A 21,290-nucleotide genomic window follows, 5' to 3' on the forward strand; every position below is an offset into this window, starting at 1 on the left:
TGTAATCATTCGGTCGCTTTTTAAAAAAATTAGATCTTTCTTTATATTAACTAAAGAACAGAACATATCAAATCAAAACTCAGGAATGATTGGCTTTCTAAACAGCTCCAAATTAATGCATTTAGTTTTTTACTGGAAAGCTTATGGTCGTTGTGACTTATAATTGTGACTTATTTGAAAGTTTATGGTCCTTGTAAAAATAATTGATCTTTAAATTAATAATGGCTTAGTGAAATTTTCCTCTACTTTTTTCTTAATTTGGTCATCTTTTTGCTTAGTGTCAGCAAAAAAAGAATGATGTTTCTTTCTAGTGATTTACAATTTAAGATCTATTGCAGTATTAAGCCTGAAGTGTTTGTTTTCTGGGTAATGCTACTAGATGTTTTCTTTGATACTACTAGATTTCAGATTTTTTTTTTATTTTTCTGATATTTTCCAGATTCTCACGTTTTCCAGTTTTTTCACATTATCACATTAATGGCAGTTCTCATATCACCTTATTGGCGTTCAAAATAGGGCGCAATTGAACATAATAAAAACTGAGAGATATAGATTATGGTTTTTAGCGGCTTCGACACTTCTTTCTTGAAGTTTTTTTGAACTTTTTGAATTTTGTCTTTGTCTTGAGTTGTCGTTTTCACTTTGCCGTTTTAGTCAAATAATTTTTCCTGTATAGTGACAGGTTCCATTGGCTTTTCATGGACAAATAGATGAGCCGATATTCTGATATTAGTAGATAGCTGTTGGCTTTCATGACTTTGAAAAGAAATGTTTTTCAAAATAAAAAAAAATTCGCAGTTTTGTTTCATTATTGTCTTTTTGTTGCCTATTCTCGTTTATTACAGGTCAAATATGACATTATTTTGTGTCAAGGAAAGGTTTCAAATGAGATTGGTGTTACAAAATCTAATGTTTTTAAAGAATTCGTTATGACCTTACTGACTTCGACCTTGCTTCAACAAAAGTAAATTAATTTGATTTTTGTCATATTTGACGTTGTTTTTGTAGACGCAAGACATATTCTGGATAATTGCAGGTCTGAAGGGCTTCCTTCGGACGGGTAGACGATCGTATTTAAATATTTGTTTTTCCAATTAACGGCTTTCATTAGTTTCTGAAAAAAACTTACTAATATTTTTTAAATTGTTTTAGTAAGCTCAAAACTTTTGATCAATGAGATTAGGAAATTGTTTGAGGTCATTTAAAATCCACAAAATTAAGCAATTTTGCTTGCGCAATTGTTGGCTATGAGGACTTATCGTAAATTCTTTTCGTTCACTGAGGGATTCACTAGATTAACAATCCAACTTAACAATGCTCATCAGCTCTTGTTGCTTAACAACAGTGGCATATCTTACCGATGAAATAACTTGATAGAACCCAATGAATGTTCCAATTATATTAGACGGAGTCCATAATCTGCACTGAGGTTATCCATTTTTTTCTCCGCCACTCTTTTCTATCGACTATTCTTATATATGTGAATAGTAGAGACAAAAGAGTGGCAGAAAAAGATAGTCTAATCAGCTTCTGCCAGGAGTTAGTTTTGCAACTGTTGTCAACGTGTGAAGAGTTGATAAAAAATATCACCGCAAGGATATTTTTGCCCTCTTGAAATTATTCAACATCTCGGTTTGAACTCGGAGTTCGGTATCTTCTTGATTGTGATAACATCCGGGTTGTAAAATTAAACAATGTTTTTCGAAAGTTCGGCATAAAACAACATAAATTGTCAAAATTAAATCTGGCTCATTGAAATAGACAAAAAGCAGCGAAAACAAGGATTTTTCAAAATTATTTCTTATAGGAATGCTCTTTACAGATTCTTGGATGCACTATAGCCAACTTGTTTTTCAACAAACTACCGCATAAGTTTATTTAACTATTTTTCTAAATTTAGAGTTACTAGTTACTAATTTTAAGGTGTCGAAAGAGAAAATTTTTTTAAAATTGGACATTGATTATTAACAAACTGAAATAACTTTTTGGTAATTAGAGATCAAAAATATGCCATATAGCCATCATATATATATATATATATATATATATATATATATATATATATATATCAATATCATTTCTTAACAGAAATCATAACAAAATTAATTGCAGGGTTTCAGCCAAGCTTTTTTTAGATATGCATTTGAGCTTTGTTGTTTCTTAGGGCAACCCCGCCAAAGCCAAAAGATTTCTTAATTCTATGGCTGAATAGCAGCATATCAAGGAAATGCAAATGGGCAAGCCATAAAAATTTTTTTCTCATGAACGCAATATCTCAAATTTCATTACTAGTCTCAATAGTTTCAGTTTGCAATGTTATGGCTTATCGTATCGTTTTTAGTACTGTCCTAATTTAAAAGTAATTATTTTCAAAAGTTTGAAAATGTTCGCAGGAAATTGGTCTGAAGTTATCGTTCAGCTTTGTGGCCAAAAAATGTTTGGAAAGTGCGTTTATTATGATGATCTAATTTAAAAAGTTTTGGAGAACGTTGAAAATTAGTAATGATAAATGTCAGGGAACACTTTGTTTTGTATCCCATACAACAAAGATGTTACCAATACTACAAAGATTAATGATAAAAAACCATGAAAATAGCAAAATTGATATCATTTTGACATCCACAGATGAGGAAAAACACTTTTCCAGACCAAACAGCTCAAATAACGTCCTATTGTAATAATCAAGCTTGAGGTTTATGAAACTGTCACATTTGCTACTTCCGCATAGCTTTGGTGCCAAGGTAGCATGCCTGGGCATGTAAGTTCGAGTCCCCTAAGCTCTAATTCTTTAGCAGTTTATGGAGTTAACTAATACCACAGTTGGGTTGTTATACATTGTCAATTTTGATTGGTAAAGGACCAAGTGTAGTTATTTGAAGTTTTCATTGATATCGAAAAACAAAGTTTTTAAATTGGAAAGTAGATACGACATCGTATTTTTTTTTTCAACAGAATCCAATAATTTCAAGCTTTTTCGAACAGATTTATGGGATAAAAGTTTTGTATCCTAAACTATTTGTTACTAAAAAAACACATAAACAGTTTATCTGGACAGAATTGAGAAAAACTATTATCTTCTATTCATCGGTTAAATATATTTTCCGTTAACCCGGTCGTGCTGCGAATTATACAGTCATTTACCTAAAATATTAAATCTAAAAACACGAATCATGAAATATATTTAACGAAAACTTGACAAAACAAGTGTAATTTCACTTTTTTAATTTTATCTCGCAGACCTTTATCTCAATTACTTTAATTTTTTAAAACCGTTCAGCTTTTTGATTTTGTCATTTTCAGGTTTGCCGCAAATTTAACAAAGTAAATGGATAAGTTTGACGCTAAGATTGCTAAGAAAAGTTATGCTTGGAAGACCTTAAAAATTTAAACTAATTACGAATTCCCGCTCATTTTCCTGTACCAACGGAACTAGATCCTCGACAACGTTTTTCGGACAAATAAATTTGTAAATTGTAAATCCGAACAATAAGTCAGCGTTAAATTTCAAAAAAAATTAATGTAACCACTCAAGAATAATTCCACAATGTTTTTGGCATTTTTCACGTTTTTATTTAGTTTGAAGTTAGTTAGATAATAGAAAAACCCATTTCACTCAAGAAAACTTTAATTAAAAAAATATTTTGTTGTTTAGACACAGTGCTAAAAAAATTGTCAGCTATACGCGTCTTAGCTGCCAAAATATTTACTTTCAGGACAACACCTTTTTTTTCAGTTTAAAACTATTGTCAAATGCGTTTTATATTGTTTTTAGAAAAAACTTGACAGACTTTAGGATCTACTCTAAATTGAATTAGAATCAAAATAAAAAAATTGTAAAATTTGTCTCAGAAAAACTTCTTCTGTTAATCAAAATCATTTCTCAAATTAGTTCCTCTCATAATGTTTCTGTTCTTTTGAAATCTTTTTCCTATTGCAATTATAATAAACAATTAATGTTGCCCATACAAAAAAACTTAAGTTGACTCATTGTACCCAATTTTTTTTCATCAAAAATAACCATTGCGAATTGAGTTTATAAGATTTAAAGTATTAAAAAGTATTGTGAACATTTTCGGCCGGTAGCTTTTCATTTCTACTAATCAGAAATTATCTACGATCGTTTCCAATAAACTTATTGAGAATTCTGTACAAATACAAAATTTGGGTTATGAAAAAGTCAAATTGAAGCCGCTTGAAGTTATCAGTAGAACAATCCAGTGTTTTTTGCCTCGACAAAGAAAGATTATGTATGATTGACACGCTATTGTAACAAAACATATATTAAGTTATCAACCGAATATTTTTACTTTGAATTGCTTGATTGTGTAACGGGACTGGCACTATTGATACGCAGTCAATTATGTTACTATTTTTAATGAACTGAATTTGAAAAAACGAACGGCAAACTTCTTTTTTGAAGAAAGAATCTTGTTTTTTTTAGGGATTAAAAATATCGAAACTGAGATATATCAAGAATATTTAATCCAAATGGGAAATAAATCTTATATACCCATGGTCTGGAAGATTTGCGGTATTAAAAAGATTAGCATGGATAATGAATACTGGTGACCTTGCAAACAAGAAAACAGGATAACTAGTTATCTTGAAGACTGCTCTCAATAAATATTTTGTAAAGGCTTTCAAAAATAATTTATTTCTTTGTCAAAACCCTAATTGTGCCACAAAAATCAATGAGTTATTTCAATGAAGAGTGTGATCTATTAGTATATAAAAACCTGATGTTCATTCATTTTGTGCCGCTTATTATCAAAATTGTTCAAAATCCTTAATTAGTTCATTTTAACATGTTGTACATCTTGCTGAATTTCATCAACTGAAACGCAAATCATTTAATTATTGTTCATTCATCTTAAGTTGTTTATCTGACATGTTGTCTGATCGCAAATTTAAGTTCCTGATCATTGCCGCAATTTTTTTTTGTTCATTTCTGTTTGTATATAAGTTGGTGACCAAATTGCTGATAAAAATCTGTATTTGTTTTATTTTTGTTCTTTCGAATCCAAAAGTTTTTTCAGTTGACACTCTTTCAATAATAGCGATATGGCAAGCAAATCAAATAATAATAGTCTTACTAAAATTTTGTCTTTCGTTAAGCGAATCATTAGAAATATTCAGTCCCTTGCATGATGGCTTTACAAGCACCATTTTCTGCAGTCAAATTTAGCAAAGTGTAATCCCTGCGTCAGGATCTGTTAAAATTTAAAACATAAAATTCCCACTAATAGATGGGCACCATTAAAGTTATTTGAAGAAATTCTAATGGAATTCGTTGGTCAATTTACAGTGAAAAAGATCAAAAAGTATACTTCCTTGAATGTGTAGATTTCTCTTAGGAAATTCCTAGGGCTGAATTGTGTGATAGGGCAAACGCACAAACTCTTTTAATGTTTCTTCTAAAATTATCTGTTATTGCATTTCATACCGGGTGCAATAAGACTATATCAATTTAGATGTCAATTCGGGCACAATATAAAATTAGTTTACAATCAAAAGAATAAAAAGCTCATTGAAGCTCTAATCTAATTCACTACTCTTGAGCGACTAGACCATTGGAGACGTTAGTACAAGAACCGTTTGGTTTGAATTAAAACTGCGGCGCGAAGGCAATTTAATTAAAAGGCTTCAATAAATTTGATAATTTATCAGTTGCGAATATGCCGTCAAGAGACAATAAATCTTCCACCATTTTACGCTGATTTTGGACCTAAACCAAACTCTCTGTTTAGTATTAGAACCTGAGATCTGATCCCAAGCACTCTATCATATGAACCAAATTTGAATGATTATTTAGATTTAGAAACTGTCAGGTGGGATGAACTTATACTTGAATTTCGTTGGGAGGATTGTTGCAGAAGAGACGTCGATTTCGAAAAAAAGACGACCAACTTTGACCCAGGACTCAGTGAAGCGAACAAAATCAAACCCAGAGAAAAAATCAGGCAATATTCAACACCCAGAAAAAGGATCAACCATACCAAGAACTAAAGCATCCCTCACATTGAAACTGGCTAAAAGGATCCCAAAAAGCAAACTCTAAAAGAAGGGTGTGTGGACGGAATATTTGATGATTTAGCCCCAGGATCAATACTCCACAAACCTCTAAACAACACCAGGCTGGAAATTCAGCGGAGCATTTGATCGCAACTCCACCGCAGAGACACAAAAGAGCTCAGGCGGCGCTAAACCGAACACAACAAAATAAGAGCGAACGTCAATGCACACCAACACCCATCACTAAATCAGACGAATCACTAAATTTTATGGAAACATCTCCTGCTTTTCTGTCATCAAAACGGCCTCCCTTTAGACAAAAAAGGACGACAAATCATCAAAAAATACAAAAAGCAAACAAATATTTAGTTTCACCAACTCAAGAAACGGCTCGCCAAAACCCTGGGTGTCCAAAAACCAACAGCCAAATTGGATCTTGCTTGCCAAACCCACCATATCCAGTCCAATACTACGTCTCCCCAAACGATGAGGAAACCTCAATGACGATTAAAGAAGGCTGAATGTGCCTAAGACTCTAATTTTTATTAACGCATTAAACTTACTAAAACAATTACATTTTTATTTATGATAACCAGTACATATAGCTTTAACTTTGTTTTGAAAATCTAAATTATAAACTTTTTTATTTCCGCCGCAAGTGGAATTTTCATATATTAGTATATACAATATTGATGTTCATTAATTTTGTTGCGTTTCTAACCAAAATTACTTATAATCCTGATTTAGTTCATTTTATCATGTACTTCTTGTTGAATTTCATCTACTGATATGAAAATCTTTTATTTGATTTTTCATTCATCTTAAGTTTTATATCTGACCTAAGATCTGATCACAAATTTAGTTTCGTGATCATTGCTTCAATTTTTTTGTTCATTTCTTTTTGTATTTTATTTGGCGACCAAATTGCTGATCAAAATCTGTATTTGTTTTAATTTTGTTCTTTTGAATCCCAATACATTTTTCAGCTGACTCTCTTTCAATAATAGCGATTTGGCAAGCAAATCAAGTAGTATTAGTTTTTACTAAAATTTGCTCTTTCGTTACGCGAATCAACAGAATTAATTATTCCTTTGCATTCACGGAACGAACACCAACAAAAAAAGCTTTGAAACTAAATAAAAAAATAATATGCAAATTATTTTGCGTAGCGAAATTACCCTAACAAAAGTGCAATACAATACTAGATTTTGCAGAGCAAAAACACACTCCAATATAGATTGTTAATTTACACAAAAAAGAAAAATATATCCGAGAGTTTTTCCGCAACTGCAGTTTGGTATCAGTTTAATTAAATAATAAAATCAACCCAGTTTTTCACCAGTAGCAGATCAAATGATTTCATGGATTGGTTTTGAATCACAAACATTTTGATTGCTGCAGGCGTAGTAAAACTGAGATCAAACATAACATGGAAAGTACCGTTGTTACTGGTTATTTTCAATCGGCATCAAGGTGGCAGCTTGTAAAGAGCGAGTGTAATTATGTAATTTTAGGTTTGCAGTTTTGCGGTATCTGTCTGGCGGTTTCAAAAAAAGAGAAAATAAACGATCAAAAATAGTATAGGAGGTTCCTCATGTGTCTACGGCCATTTAAATTCTGTTCTTTTAGGTGACATAAAAATTATATTCAAAAGACTTATCAATACGAACAGTATGTCGTTTTCTCATTTTTTCTTAAATGTTTCATCATGATCTTTTAGGATTAATTTTTATGGTAAATGCCGACATATTTCGATGAGATCCTTGTGAAACAGTGCATCTTAAAACTTGGCACGTAACTTAACGTTTTATTGCTTACAAGCTGATAACTCTGACCAACATAAATGGGACAGCAACTGCATGCTCAATTGGTTTCTTTTAGTCAAGGTTAGCCGATTTATATTCTTGATATAGAGGAAAAATGAGTGATATTATCTGAAAAAGCAGATTTTGTTCGGAGGATCTTGTAAATTTCATTGTTGTCAAATAGAATTTAAGTTATAATGTTTTCGGAGTTTTTTTAACTCGTATCACATTTTCGTTCTATTTTAGAGGAAAATTTCTCAAACGCAGCCAATTTTCTTAAAATTTGATAAAAAATTATTCATAAAAAAATTTTTATTCATAAATCAGAAGATATTAAAGAGATCAAGAGCTGTTTAAAGGATTAGTTTGACTGTTTTTTCAAAGTTTTTACTAATTCTTCAATAACATAGCATTTTTTCATCAAATGGTTTTGATTATTTTATCCTTATTTGTCAAATTTACTCTCTCAGGAACTGCTGGCACAAATTAACTGAAAAAACATATCTAGCAAGGAAACAATATTAAACAAGAGCGCTTCTATGACGATATAGAACACAATTCTATATTTTTAACACGCGTGCTATTTGAGCTTTCCCTAATCAGCAAAATAAGCTGGAAACACAATTTCGTCGGATGTGTACACAGTTTTTTTTAATTCTAAGTTTCTTTTTTCAATTTTAAATTTCCGATCGTTTTCCTCTGGTTTCAGAGCTTATTTTTAATTGCATCTGCTTCGGGATCTGCATCGGCTTTCTTACTTCATTTGATGTTGAATCCGTCTCTGAGATCAGTTATTGGTTGGTCTCAAATGTCTAATGGACAAATTAACGGTCGTCACCCCATTGGTTTCGCCACAAGAATGTTTTTTTATTTTTTAATATGATTTTCAGCAAAAGTGCTAATTTCTTTCGTTTGGTCCACAAATTATAACTCTAATTACAGTTGTAAAACTGTAAAACGAATTATAGTAAAAATTGTTTTATTGTCTTTGTTTTTAGGAGGGTTATTTGACGTATAATGTTTTTTAAGTTTCGTTCATTTGAAATTTAATTGTAATTTAAAATTATTAATTTAATTATTACAGAAAATTATTTCAACTGAACCAATTGAAAACAAATTTTAATGATAGTCCACAATTTTTTGTTTTAGAATCTGTACTAAAACAACGTCTCAATAGATTCAAATCAAACGAAAAAAATAAACAACCGCAAAAGAGGTATGGTAATTGAAATCTCTGTCATTTCGTTTGAATTAATAGCTCTGAAATGATGACGAAGCTTATATTGATCTTTGTTGGTTTTTTAATAAATCATTATCACTGTTCTTCTAGCGATCATTTGATTGTGCGCTAGGAAGTCAAAAATTGAAGTTGCAACATTTTCTTTGATTTTTAGCACAGTTCAGTTGGCTTTGTGTGTGCTGTTCTTCGCTACTTTTTAAATTCATTTTTATATAAATCACGTGATAAATTATATAACTTAAATGAATTACCTCACTCAATAGGGTGACTTTTTCAATCACCTATTAGATCTAAACTGAAACCCAAAAACAATAAATAAAACTCTGTCTGAAAATTTTGTTGGAATTAAGATTAATTTGAACACAAGTTAAGATAGTTTGCATCGCTTTTTCATTAGCCTTTTATCTTTGTGATTTTCAATTTAGGTGGTTGGAAAAGTCTTTTTTGCAACTGATTGTTTTCTAGAATGGTTGTATAACCGGATTTCAAAAATTGTTAAGAAAACTTGTTCAGAAAATCCAAGAGATCTTAAGATTGAAACAGTTCAATTAGCAAACGCTTTCATTTCCACATACTTTTCAATAAAATTCTGAGCGTTGACAACTGGGTCAAGCAAGAAATAATGATTTCGAAAATATTCATTCGCTTTTAAGTTTTCGACTCGGTATTGCTGAGAAAATTTCTTGATGCCGCTTTCTGAACTGAAAAATCTTCCCCGGATATCTGAAGGAGCAATCCCAGGTTTAGGTGCGCAACCCTAGACCGCTCTGATCAGACCATTTCCCAGACTTTGTCCTCTTATCAGATCATCGTGCGACCCAAAACACTCTGATCAGACCGTGGTGCAACTCGAGAAATTGTGCGACCATAGTGCGACCAAAAAGACCTCTGATCAGACTATTGTGCGACCCAAATATTTCGTGTGACTCTTGTGCGACCCAAAATTTTGTGCGACTTTAGTGCGACCAACGCTCCCTCTGATCAGACCATTTCTGAATACATGCTATAATCCGTTATTATTTGTTTAAATTATTCAATTCAAACCTATGTACTACTCAACTTAAAGTATAATAATTTAGTGTATCTTGTTAAGGCTAGGACAAAACTAATAGATAAAAATATAAACAGAAAGTGATTTTGAGGTGCCTGCAACTTTTCTTTTGAGCCATCAAAAACAGTGGTAAAAAACTGCAGTCAAATAAAAATTATCAGGTACTGCTCTGTGGTCAGATTTTGGGGAACTTATGTCCAGACTTTTGTCTCTGATCAGACCGTAGTGTGCCCAGACTTTTGTGCGACCTATGATCAGACAATAGTGCGACTTTGCCCTCTGATCAGTCCATAGTGCTACCATTGTCCAGACCATTTCCCAGACTTTGCCCTCTGATCAGACCGTAGTGCGACCATTGTCCAGACCATCGTGCGACTCAAGCGTTTCCCAGACCATGTATTTTGGGTCGCACCACGCCACCAGTGTGCGACCCAAATGGTCTGATCACAGAAGTCTTGGGTCGCGCACCTAAACCTGGGATCCGTTATCTCGAGTTTCGTAATTTGTCATTTTTGTCAATTGATTGTTTTGGAGTCATCAAAGTGACTGTGTAGAACACTTTTTGAGACGAAGCAGTAGTTTGCCGAAATTTCAACCACTAAAATACATTAGGATTTCATTTTATCAAACTCGTTGATTTTAGTTAGAACTCTCCTTAATTTTTCCGATGACTCATCTCATTTTTATAACTCATCCCATTGACTAATGTTGTTGCTTGTTGGAATAGTATACATCGATGTAGAGATTTTTCAATATAAGTTCAATAGTTTGCGATTATGCAAGCGATGACGACTATTATTGCGAGTGATGACGACTAAAGACCAATCAAACTTTTTAGTGCCATTATTGAGTGAAGTTTCAATAATATGATACCTTTTGCGATGCATTCTGCACGTTCTGCAGTTAAGCATTCTTTTTGAAACAATAAGAGAATCCAGCAATTTTTTTGCTATAATTTTAGGTTCAATACCATCAAACTTATAATTATAAATGGTAACTGCAATTGGTAACTTTTCAGGTAGTGTGGAATTACTAGCATTGGTAAAATTTAGTAAGAATAACTGATAATAGGGTTTAAGTGTTTAACTTTTTTGCTGGTATGCTCATTTTTTCTCAGAAAAAGCTCCATCCGAAAGAAAGTAGACAAGGGAGCTATTCATGGGAAGGCACCTTCATAGTATTACAGTACTATTTCACTAAGTCAAAGAATTGCTAACACAGATTCATTTAATTTGACTAAAAACAATCAATTTTTTATTTTTTTTCACTTCTGAAACACCTTTTCAGTTTTGCTGGAAAATATTGTGAGATGAAATTTGAACACATTATCTTGACTTCTTAATGTTCTAATCAAACGTATGTCAGCTTGAAAATGCTATCATTTTTTATTCAAATACCAATTTCAACTTTTTGTTGGTCTCGAATGTTGGCATATGGGACGGGCCGGATAGTTATGTGCGAAGGGACATTTCCGTGCCTCCTTGTTAGATAAGATGTTGTCAAGATATTCCATGTTTAGTTTTAAGGAATATACCTCCACGACTAAAATACAAAAACAAAATTGATCAATAAAACAGTGCTTCTGATCTAAACAATGATATCGTTATATCCTCACTCGGCAGAACAAAAAATTTCCGATAAATTAAATGATTGATTCGAATATTTTTTTCTGACAAAGAAACAGTTACAATAAAAAATGCTTTTATTGAACAGTTTTTTCTCTCTCCGAGAGATATTTAGAAAGTGAGGTTCGAATTGAAGGTAAAATTATGTTGAAACCATCGATTGTGCAATTTAAGATTGTATATATCAATAGTTAAAAATAAATAAATATTGAATTTTGAGTAACTGTCTGTTTTCCGCTCAGAGAGGGATACATCTGATTCCTGTTTCAACAGAGGGGGGTCTGTTTTCAGTCCCTAAATTTAATTTAGAATAGCTTTTGCTGCACTGTTATCCAGCGGTTCTAGGATGAAACATTTATATAATGGACATAAACAGATCAACCATTTTGGCCAGAAATGATGCAAAGTTTTTTCGTTACTGGCGAAATTAGGACATTTTAGCTTTTCAAAAACTTATCATATCTCTTGCTTTTTTGAGAAATAGACCGAAATAGCAAAAATAAATCAAGGGCTAAATCATCAAATAACTGGATAAGAAATCCGTTTCAAAAATATAGAAGGAAATCGAGAAAAAACGAATAAAAAATTATCAGAGTAAAGGTAAAAACCAGGTAAAAAATATCATTAAATTTTCAGGCGAAAATATTTTCTGAGCAGAATAATTTTGTTTACAAATTGTTGCTTTTCTCTAAAATAATCATGAATGAAAATTGTATTAAACTTTAATTTAAATAAAAATTTACTCAAAAAAGTTCGTACTGTAACTGCACTGCTCTCAAACAACTTTTCCCAAAGAAATTTTTAGCTTTGCTTGCCCGAGTTTCAAACCTTACAGTTTCTGCTAGTTTTCCCTTAAATTAAAGTACTAGATAATTGTTTTATTCTTTATTTAAGTGTGAACTATTCTTTGCTTCCGCATCTCTTTAATAGTATATATTTTTCCAGAAACATTTATCTTTAATCTATGGCTTGTGTTTTCTGTTTTATATTCTCGAATTTGACTGTATCAGCTGGAGTTAACTTCAGTTTTTATTGCACATTTGTTGAAAACACATCGCAGTTTAGAAACAAAACGATATAGTTTTTCAAATTTGAATTGACATGAATTGACAAACAAACATTAATTTTTGATATCAAAATTTTGTATTCTGTAACAAAAATATATGGAAATGGAATTAAGTGGCATAGTTGTAAAAAAAAACAAGATTTTATGAATTGAAACAGAAACTAATACCTCTTAGAAAAGGGAAAATGCTTTCCTACTTTTCCATTCGTCGAAATGTCTATCTATGGGTGCCTATAATTTCAAGAACAATAAGGGTACTGCTAAAAACTTTTTGCTAAATAGCTATCGCAATTTTACAAGACAAAGAAGATTACTTATCATGTTTATGTCAATTAATGAGAACATAGCCAAGCCCATATTCTCAAAAAAATTTTTTACACCTCGTTACCAAGTCTTTCGCCTCTTTTTGCGAAACAAAGACAGATTGACGCCAGTTGCTGAGTATATCTTGCTCTACGCTAGATAACAATATCTTCTCCTTTTTGTGATATTGGTTTATTTTATTTGTTCTTCCATTATGTCAGAGTTATTTAAGTGTTTGGCTTTTTTTGCAGGCCCTACTTTTTTATTGAGCTACTTGTCAATCTATATTGTTTGCGGAAAGATACGAATGTGGCACCGTAAAATAGTTGTTAGAAACATACACTATGGTACCAATGAGCTACGTACAATATGATTTCTGCTTTTATAGCATGATTCGTTCTTCATAAGCATGAAATGCGCTAAGGCGTGAAAAAAACACAATTTCATTCTCATTGTCTCCGCTTAAGCAGAAAAGATTGTTAAACCCCTTTGGGACAACTGCAGTACGAGATGTCGGATTTTCGTGGACGAAATTAAAAAACAACTCAACTTGATATCAAGATCCAGTTCACAGCGTTCATACAAACGTTATCTGAAAAATAACAGTTTCGAGGCAAAAAAAATTAGTCGGAAGAAACCCAAAGTTGTCAAAAAATTCCAAACAAAAATTAGCTAACGATGTTTTAAAACATCTCAAAAACTTCTCTTGAGCGTTTTAATTTCATAACGCTTTCTCTTGCTACGATAAAAAAATTTCGGTGCTAAAGTTATACAGTTCGACGAATTCTCAAAAAATATGGAGTTTCGTCACGAAATAACGCAAAAAATTCAGTTTGAGAATAAATTTTTTGTGTTCAAAATGGTGTGTTAGTATGCTCAAACGGTCTTTCTCTTAAGAGCAAAATTTTGTTTTTACTGAAGAAACAAGGATGCGCATCTCCAGAGATAGAATTTTTCGAGTTTTTCGAAGAAGTGGAACAAGATTTCTTGAAAAAAACACAAAAAGTTTGAGTTCGGACACACGATCTTTTATATTTTGGGGTGCAATACAATCAGACGCACAGAAAATGCTCGTTGAGTTTCCAGGGAAGCTAAACGTAGCCAATTATTTGGAAGTTTTGAATCATGACGAAGAAATGCAATTTCAGGGCATTTTTTATCAACAACCTAATTCTCTTGTGAACAAATCAAAGATTATCGGCAATTTTGTCCAGGAGAAGGATATTAAGGAGCTGGATGGGGCGGCATACAGTCCAGATCTAAATCCAATTGAAAAAATATGGGAGATTTTGATGCAGCGGTTACAAAAACAGACAGTTATTTTGGGAAAAATTAAGAAGTTAAAATGTCATAAAATTGGAATTAAGTTGACCCAGATGCCGTTAGAACTCTGTGTAAAAATAAACACAAATCGTCTGTGAGACGCTTAAAAAGCTAGAGGTGTAATGAGGCGGTAAAAAACAATTATGAACTCAAAATGTTCTATTATTTGATGTTATTAATGCTTTTTAAAAACCTTAAGTACGTAGGTTTTTGGTATCATATTGTATATTGATTGTTGAATTGACATTTCCAGATTTTCAACAAAACTAGAAGATGCACAGGTTTAAATTCTTTCACTTTTAGAAAGGGTTGACGCTTAAAATATGTTGACAGTCTTTAAAAAAACTAAAAAATGGCCAGATCCCTAACATCATTTATGAGATCAATATCAATTATCAAAAGATCAAATTGTATTGAGCGCTGTGTTTTTGAAAGTACCAGATATTGTTTATTTATATGAAATGCTTTACAATCAATTTTTGGTTTAGTTTGGTGCTTTGCCATTTAGTCATATAAAAAAAGCTTCACTTAAAGCGCTCTCTTAGGAAAAGAAATAATTTTTTACTGTTGATCTCAATTCACCTTTGACGGTGATATCGACTTTGGCACTACATAGTTTCAATTTTTTTTATTTCACCGGCTTTTGTATTTGCTATTGTTGTCGAAGTTCTGTAACATAGTTTCATTGATGAGAGCGTCAAAATTTTTAACACATATGTTTTCAACTCATATAAATAAATCAATAAACTTCATCAGTCTTTTTTTTGAAACTTTGGCCTTTAGTATCAAAAATGAGACAAATAATGAGCGTTGAAAAAAAACAAAAGTTCATATGTTTTACAAAAATATTTTAAAATTTACGGTTTTGTCCCAGGCTGACTATATTCTAGACACATGTATTATTGAGATAAAATTTTTTCGCCTGTGGCAATGTTTCTTCTGTTTTCAGCTATTCTCTTGATGCTTTGCTCAAATACTTTTGAATGCAATTTGGCAGCAATTGGAACTCCTTGCAGTAATCTTCTATTTGAGCTTTCGCAGGGTTTTATTTTACGTTAAACACTGATTTTCATAGAACACTATATAAAATTATTTTTCATAGTCAGTTTTTTTTTCGAGACCATATAAAAATTTTGATTTTTAAAAGCATTTTGAAAAAGTAGAACATCACAAGTTCTACCAAAAATTTTTAACTTTTTAAATTGTCCTAAACTTTTGTTTTTTTTTTGTTCTCATGTATTTTGTTGAATTTTATGAAGCTCAAATCAAAGAATGGCTTAGGTCTCAACAATTTTTTGCCGTTTTTGTTTCTGTAGTTGCTGCGTTCCTCTGCTTGATTGCACAACTACTGTTTTGAAATTGTCTGAATTGCAAGTTGGAGTAACTTCAGCAAAGAATAAAAGAGGGTTTTCATCAAAAACATCTTTTCTCATGAAACATATGTTACTAAGTGACCCTGTTATCCTGACCTTTAAAAATTTTCACTGGGATACTTTAATATGAAGATAACCACTGGTAGTCCATATTTTTTTCAAAACTTTACCTAAAAATACTCACTAATATTGTCTTTTGTATATGCCAATTTTTGTAATCAACGACATTGTTAACAAACTCATAAAATGACATTTCGATGAAAAAATTTTTGTTTCATCAAAATGATTTTCAATACTAATCATGTTTTTTTAATAGAACATTAGCAGCAATGGCTAAAATGTAAGAAAAAAACAAATAGAACCAATTGTGGTCGGCCGAATGGCTTTCAAATGACAGAGAGATAGACAATTGTGGTTTTGTTTTTTGTTGGAGGGTATAAAATGACATTAAAATTAGGGTATGAGAGCTTATTGCAGACCTAACCTGGCGTGGTTCTGACTTACTTTTTAGTAGAAAACAGCCTAGATTCTAAACAATTCTTCTATTTTTCTGTTGATTGCACTCTATTCGCAGGAACAAAGTTACATATAACAAAAATAAATTCGTTGGATCTTTTCCATTAGTCCTCAACCCGCTCCCAGCTTAGCTGATGAATTTTATTTACACTCTCAGGGGCACGTGTCATTTCTACATAATAGTTAACTATGTAATGACACGTGCTCTGTAACTTCCCAGGTTTAGGTGCGCGACACTAGACCGCTCTGATCAGACCATTTCCCAGACTTTGCCCTCTTATCGGACCATCGTGCAACCCAAATCCCTCTGATCAGACTATCGTGCGACCCAAATATTTCGCGCGACTCTGGTGCGGTCCAAAATTTTGTATCACTTTAGTGCGACCAACGCTCCCTCTGAGCAGACCATACCCCAAATTTTTTCCTATGATCAGATAATTCCTGAATACATGTTATAATCCGTTGCTAATTGTTTAATTTATTCAATTCAAACCTATATACTACTAAACTTAAAATTGAATAATTTAGTATATCTTGTAGAGGTTAGCGCAAAGCTAATTGATAAAAATATAAACAACTAGTCATTTTGATTTTGAAGTGCCAGCAACTTTTCCTTTCAGTAATCAAAAGCAGTGATAAAAACTGCAGTCAAATAAATATGGTCAGTTAATGCTCTGTGGTCAGAATTTGGGACAGCGTATGTCTAGACTTTGGTTTCTGATCAGATCGTAGTGCGACCATTTCCCAGAGTTTCGTGCGACCTATGATCAGACCATAGTGTTATTTTGCCCTCTGATCAGACCGTAGTGCGATCATCGTCCAGCCCATCGTACGACTCTAGAGTTTCCCAGACCATGTATTTTGAGTCGCACCACGCCACCGATGTGCGACCCAAATGGTCTAATCAGAGCGGTTTGGGTCGCGCTTCTAAACCTGGGGGGGGGGGGGTGGATAGCCCACGCGGGTAGCTTATTACGGGTTAGCCTATAACATTATGCGGAAACGAAAATTATCAACGCTTTTTGGCATTCTAAGTTTCAATTTTACATTTTAAGAAGATTGGGTTCAAGATTTAGCTGAAGAACTGTACAAAATATTTTAAGATTTCTCGTCTGTCTTGCAACTCAAAAGTTCATATTTTGTGACCGTTAAAGCTTTTCATTTATAACTGACGTGAACTGATTTGTCATTTCAGTTCATTTCAAATTATCACTAACTTTCTCTTTAACGCCGGTTATTGACTTGATCTAGTGCAACGCACTAACCCGGATATATAATACGGAACCTTTAACCAATTTTAATGGAAAATTGTTCAATTTGGTCACTTTTAGAGGGAGAAAAAAGAGCAATGACATTAAGGAAAAGTTAAGAAAGAATTGATATTTGAAGGGGAGCATTTAGCAACTGGGTAAGTTGAGCTTACAGTGATTACTTACAGTGAGGTCACCGATCAAATGTCAACAAAAATAAACAATGATCTGACGGCAAGGCTGTTGTTATTTGAAGTAGATGCAAACACAGAACATATAGTCATAAACTTTGTTTCTGACATTTCACTTTTACGTTTAAATCATGTCACATATTATTCCATTATCACACCTCGAGCATTGGGTTTTAGCTTTAAATTAAAACTTTCTACGTTTCAATAATTTTTTGTAAAAAAAGTTGACAAAATTAGAAAATTCTTTAAAATTCTTCCCTAAAACCTTTTATTATTTTGATCGTTATCAAACATTATCTTCATATCCTTAAAAAAAATTTAAAGTCTAAAATTTGACAACAATCAAATATTTCAAGACCATTTTTTGGAGAAATTTGAAATTTGTTCACACCGAAAAAATGACAGACCGTGATTGCACGGAACCGCTTTTAACGAAGGCAGGGTCCATGGTAAACTGGACGACTCCCCTGCACGTGAACGAAAGAGCCGCACATGTTGAACTAAGATCAGGGGGTGCGTCTAGATTGCCCGATCGCCCCGCTAGTGGAGACATTGGTCTGTTGAAGAAAGCTGGCAGAAAAGACACAATTGGACATAGTTTGAGGAGTCATTCGTCGTTGAGCATCTATCAGAGGGAACAGAGGGCTGCGTCTGTTGGACCTCAGAGCAGTCTGTCTGAAATCATCCATGATGATGATGAGATCATTTCGTCACACTCTATTCACGTGGAGGGTAACTATAACCCTACTTCGAATCCCCAATACACTTTTCTCAATAAAATCATCAATAAACGTTTCTTTCGTTTTGGTTCAATTGACATGTTTTTAATTACACAATAGAAAAACATAGGAGTGGTTAGTAACTGATGTTTTTATGTTTTTTGAAAAATAGATAGACATTGAGTTTTGGTCGCATATAATGCTTGTTGTTTTTATATTATTTTGTTGTTTCTGTTGTCTCTTAGGCTCATTAAAAGCAGGTATCATTGACCCTAATGAGACACGATTTAATTCGTTTAGTCGTTTGAGTTTAAAGCGATTTGTTAATTGGATGCGCCATTTATTTTCGAACAATATTTTAATTTTTTAAAAGTGAAAGATATGGTTGAGCGCAACATTATATGCACATTAACGAGCCGCCTTGTTCAGAACTAAAAATACCACTTGTTGAATCTCAAACAGCTTCTTTTCATAGCTTAGCAACTTTTTTTAATTTCAGAGAGCAGTCTCTACAACTCTTTTGATGTTCAGATGGACGATCTATCGTCTAATTATGGCAACTATGGTTTCGGACCTTCAATAAAGAAGTCAATTTCTGGCAAATACGAAAGATTCCACAGTTCCTGGTACAACAGACTTGACAAAGTCGGTTTGGGCATGTTGTACGAGAGTCGTTTTCTAATCAGGGTTGCATTATTTACCTTCTTGGCAACTGTGGCGTCATTCATCTACATGATCGAAGATTACAAGCAGTGTAATACCAGATTTGTGGGAATAACCCATTCCAACCGAAATTGGGCTCTTAAAGGATTTCCAGCACATGCTGGGCAGAATTTCTTTGAGGTCGAGCTGATAATGCGTGGGATGTTTAATCCTAACATACAGGAATCAGGTAGGAGTGGTCCATCTCAATGAATCGTAATAATCGTAGAACTGTTATTATCTTTCAGTAGGTTTCGATTATTATTTTGGTCATATATTTATTTTGGTCGTGCATAATGTTTTAGTACATATTTATTTTGGTCGTACATATTTATTTTGGTCGTACATTTACATTGAGATTTGGTCGTAAATAATGCTTGTTGTTTTTGTATTATTCTGTTGTTTGTCTTGTCTCTTAGTATCCTTAAAGGCAGGCATCATTGACCCTAAAGAGTTTTGATCTTGTCTGTTAACAAGTGTCGACGGTAAAAAAACTTAAAGTAAAATCTGAAGACTAAGTACAACAAGACAATGGCCATTGAGTAAAATTCTCTAGTAATATTCGCTAAATTAATCTCAAATAAGCTCTCCGAGTATAGCAATTGCCGCTACTACTTAAGCGCAACTAGTACGGCTGGAATTATCTCTCAGCTAATGACCGGTTGTTGAACCACACTCAAACGACAGCAATAACTCCGAGCTTCTCGCTCGATCAATCAAGCAAACGCTGCCAAATAGCTCTGACGAATTAACACGTATCAGATCTTCCCGCTCTAAATGCATTAAGTTCAGACTCGGAGCTCCGGTCTTACACGAACAACTTAGAATCAATTATATCAGTTCGGATCTCGCTCAAAACTCCATATTCGAAAAAAGCAACTGTTCAGAGCTTCTCGCTCAACCGCTTCGCTAATCTGTCACAAATGACTTCAACTCAATAACAAAGACCATTCAAAGCCTCGCGCCCAACTGCTCCGGCGAAATAGCGCAGCAACGCTAATAACGATCACAAGAGAGTCTCTTCTCGCTCTTGTGTACCGCCAAACTATGCCAAACGGTCAGTTATTGACTCAGTTACGGCTGGGAACTTTTACACCGCGCTTATAGTGTATGGTACTTTTACACAGAACCAAAGAAATAAATTGCTTGGTCAAAATAAACAACCGTCTCATTAGCGAATTATTCAGGCTTCTGAATGCTGATAATACTAATGACATAATACTGCGGCATGTTAAATGTCATTACTTATTTAGTAAATGTCAAGGTGGCCCCAAGTTTTGGGTAAAAAAATGAACCGAACAAAATGCATTTCCGGGTTTTGGTATTTTTAACGGTTGATATTTTCCTTATATATCACATCAAATCACTGGTCAAGGATGTTGCCGATTAGAAAGGTATATGGAAACTAGAAACCTTATTTTACGGAAGTGCTTTTGTTCGACCCTACAATTATCTTTGGGGGCTAGGATTTGTATGGTACTCTGGATTTCGATGCATTTTTTGCAAATTGATCGCTTTTGCTAGGAAAAAAAAGAGTCCACAAAAAATTCGTTTTAAACTCAACCGTCCCTAGAAAAGAATTTCTGAATTTTTCAGTTTTCAACGAATAATTGAGAATCATGATTTTCATTTTTTTAATCATTTCTCACCTATTTATTAAAAATTTCAAATTACTAGAGAGGCTTCTTTTTTTTTAACATTCCTAAAATCTACTCGAGATTAAGCGTCAAAAAAATCCAAATTATTCAAGGCGTTTCGTATAGTTTTAGTGACAGATACTTATTTGATCCTAAAAATTTTTTAACCTTAAAAAACACGGGAGTTGTTGAAGTTCAAGTTCAAAAACTGTCAGTTAAATATTTTTTTATTCTAACTTTTTGTTTATGAATTAAATTGAAAAATCAAAAAAAAGTTTTTTTGCATAGCGCAATTCTCATATGCACTTTTCACTTTACAGTTTGACTTGTGTTGTTAGCAAATCCTTTTTATATTTCACCATTATTGAAGATGATAAATTCAAGTGCATTGCGTATTGCAGTAAAATTTTGGTCTAGCTTCTCCTTTTTAAGCTCTATTTTGATTTTGACTTATTTTGAATTCAACTTATTTGGCAT

At 32.9% G+C, this 21,290-nt stretch overlaps 2 protein-coding genes across 2 annotated transcripts in view; one reads left to right on the forward strand and one right to left on the reverse strand.

Annotated features, from left to right (window-relative positions):
• Positions 1–21,290, reverse strand: part of LOC142340586 (glutathione synthetase-like) — a 494,803-nt gene that overhangs the window by 226,291 nt on the left and 247,222 nt on the right. The gene's annotated exons all lie outside the window — the stretch shown is intronic.
• On the forward strand, positions 17,799–19,567 carry LOC142341180 (uncharacterized). Its single transcript, XM_075392091.1, has 2 exons — positions 17,799–18,487; positions 18,974–19,567. Exons 1-2 carry the CDS (start codon positions 18,154–18,156, stop codon positions 19,387–19,389), a joined length of 750 nt encoding a protein of 249 aa, XP_075248206.1. The 5' UTR covers positions 17,799–18,153; the 3' UTR covers positions 19,390–19,567.

Source organism: Convolutriloba macropyga, chromosome 6 (assembly GCF_964194025.1).
Source record: "Convolutriloba macropyga chromosome 6, txConMacr16.3, whole genome shotgun sequence".
NCBI lineage: Eukaryota > Metazoa > Xenacoelomorpha > Acoela > Convolutidae > Convolutriloba > Convolutriloba macropyga.

What these genes read in the sequence shown, in the direction of transcription:
- LOC142341180 (XM_075392091.1), top strand. Translation starts at nt 18,154, where the DNA reads ATGACAGACCGTGATTGCACGGAACCGCTTTTAACGAAGGCAGGGTCC. An exon ending in ACACTCTATTCACGTGGAGG is followed by an intron (nt 18,488 to 18,973) that starts GTAACTATAACC and finishes TTTTAATTTCAG; the next exon opens with AGAGCAGTCTCTACAACTCT.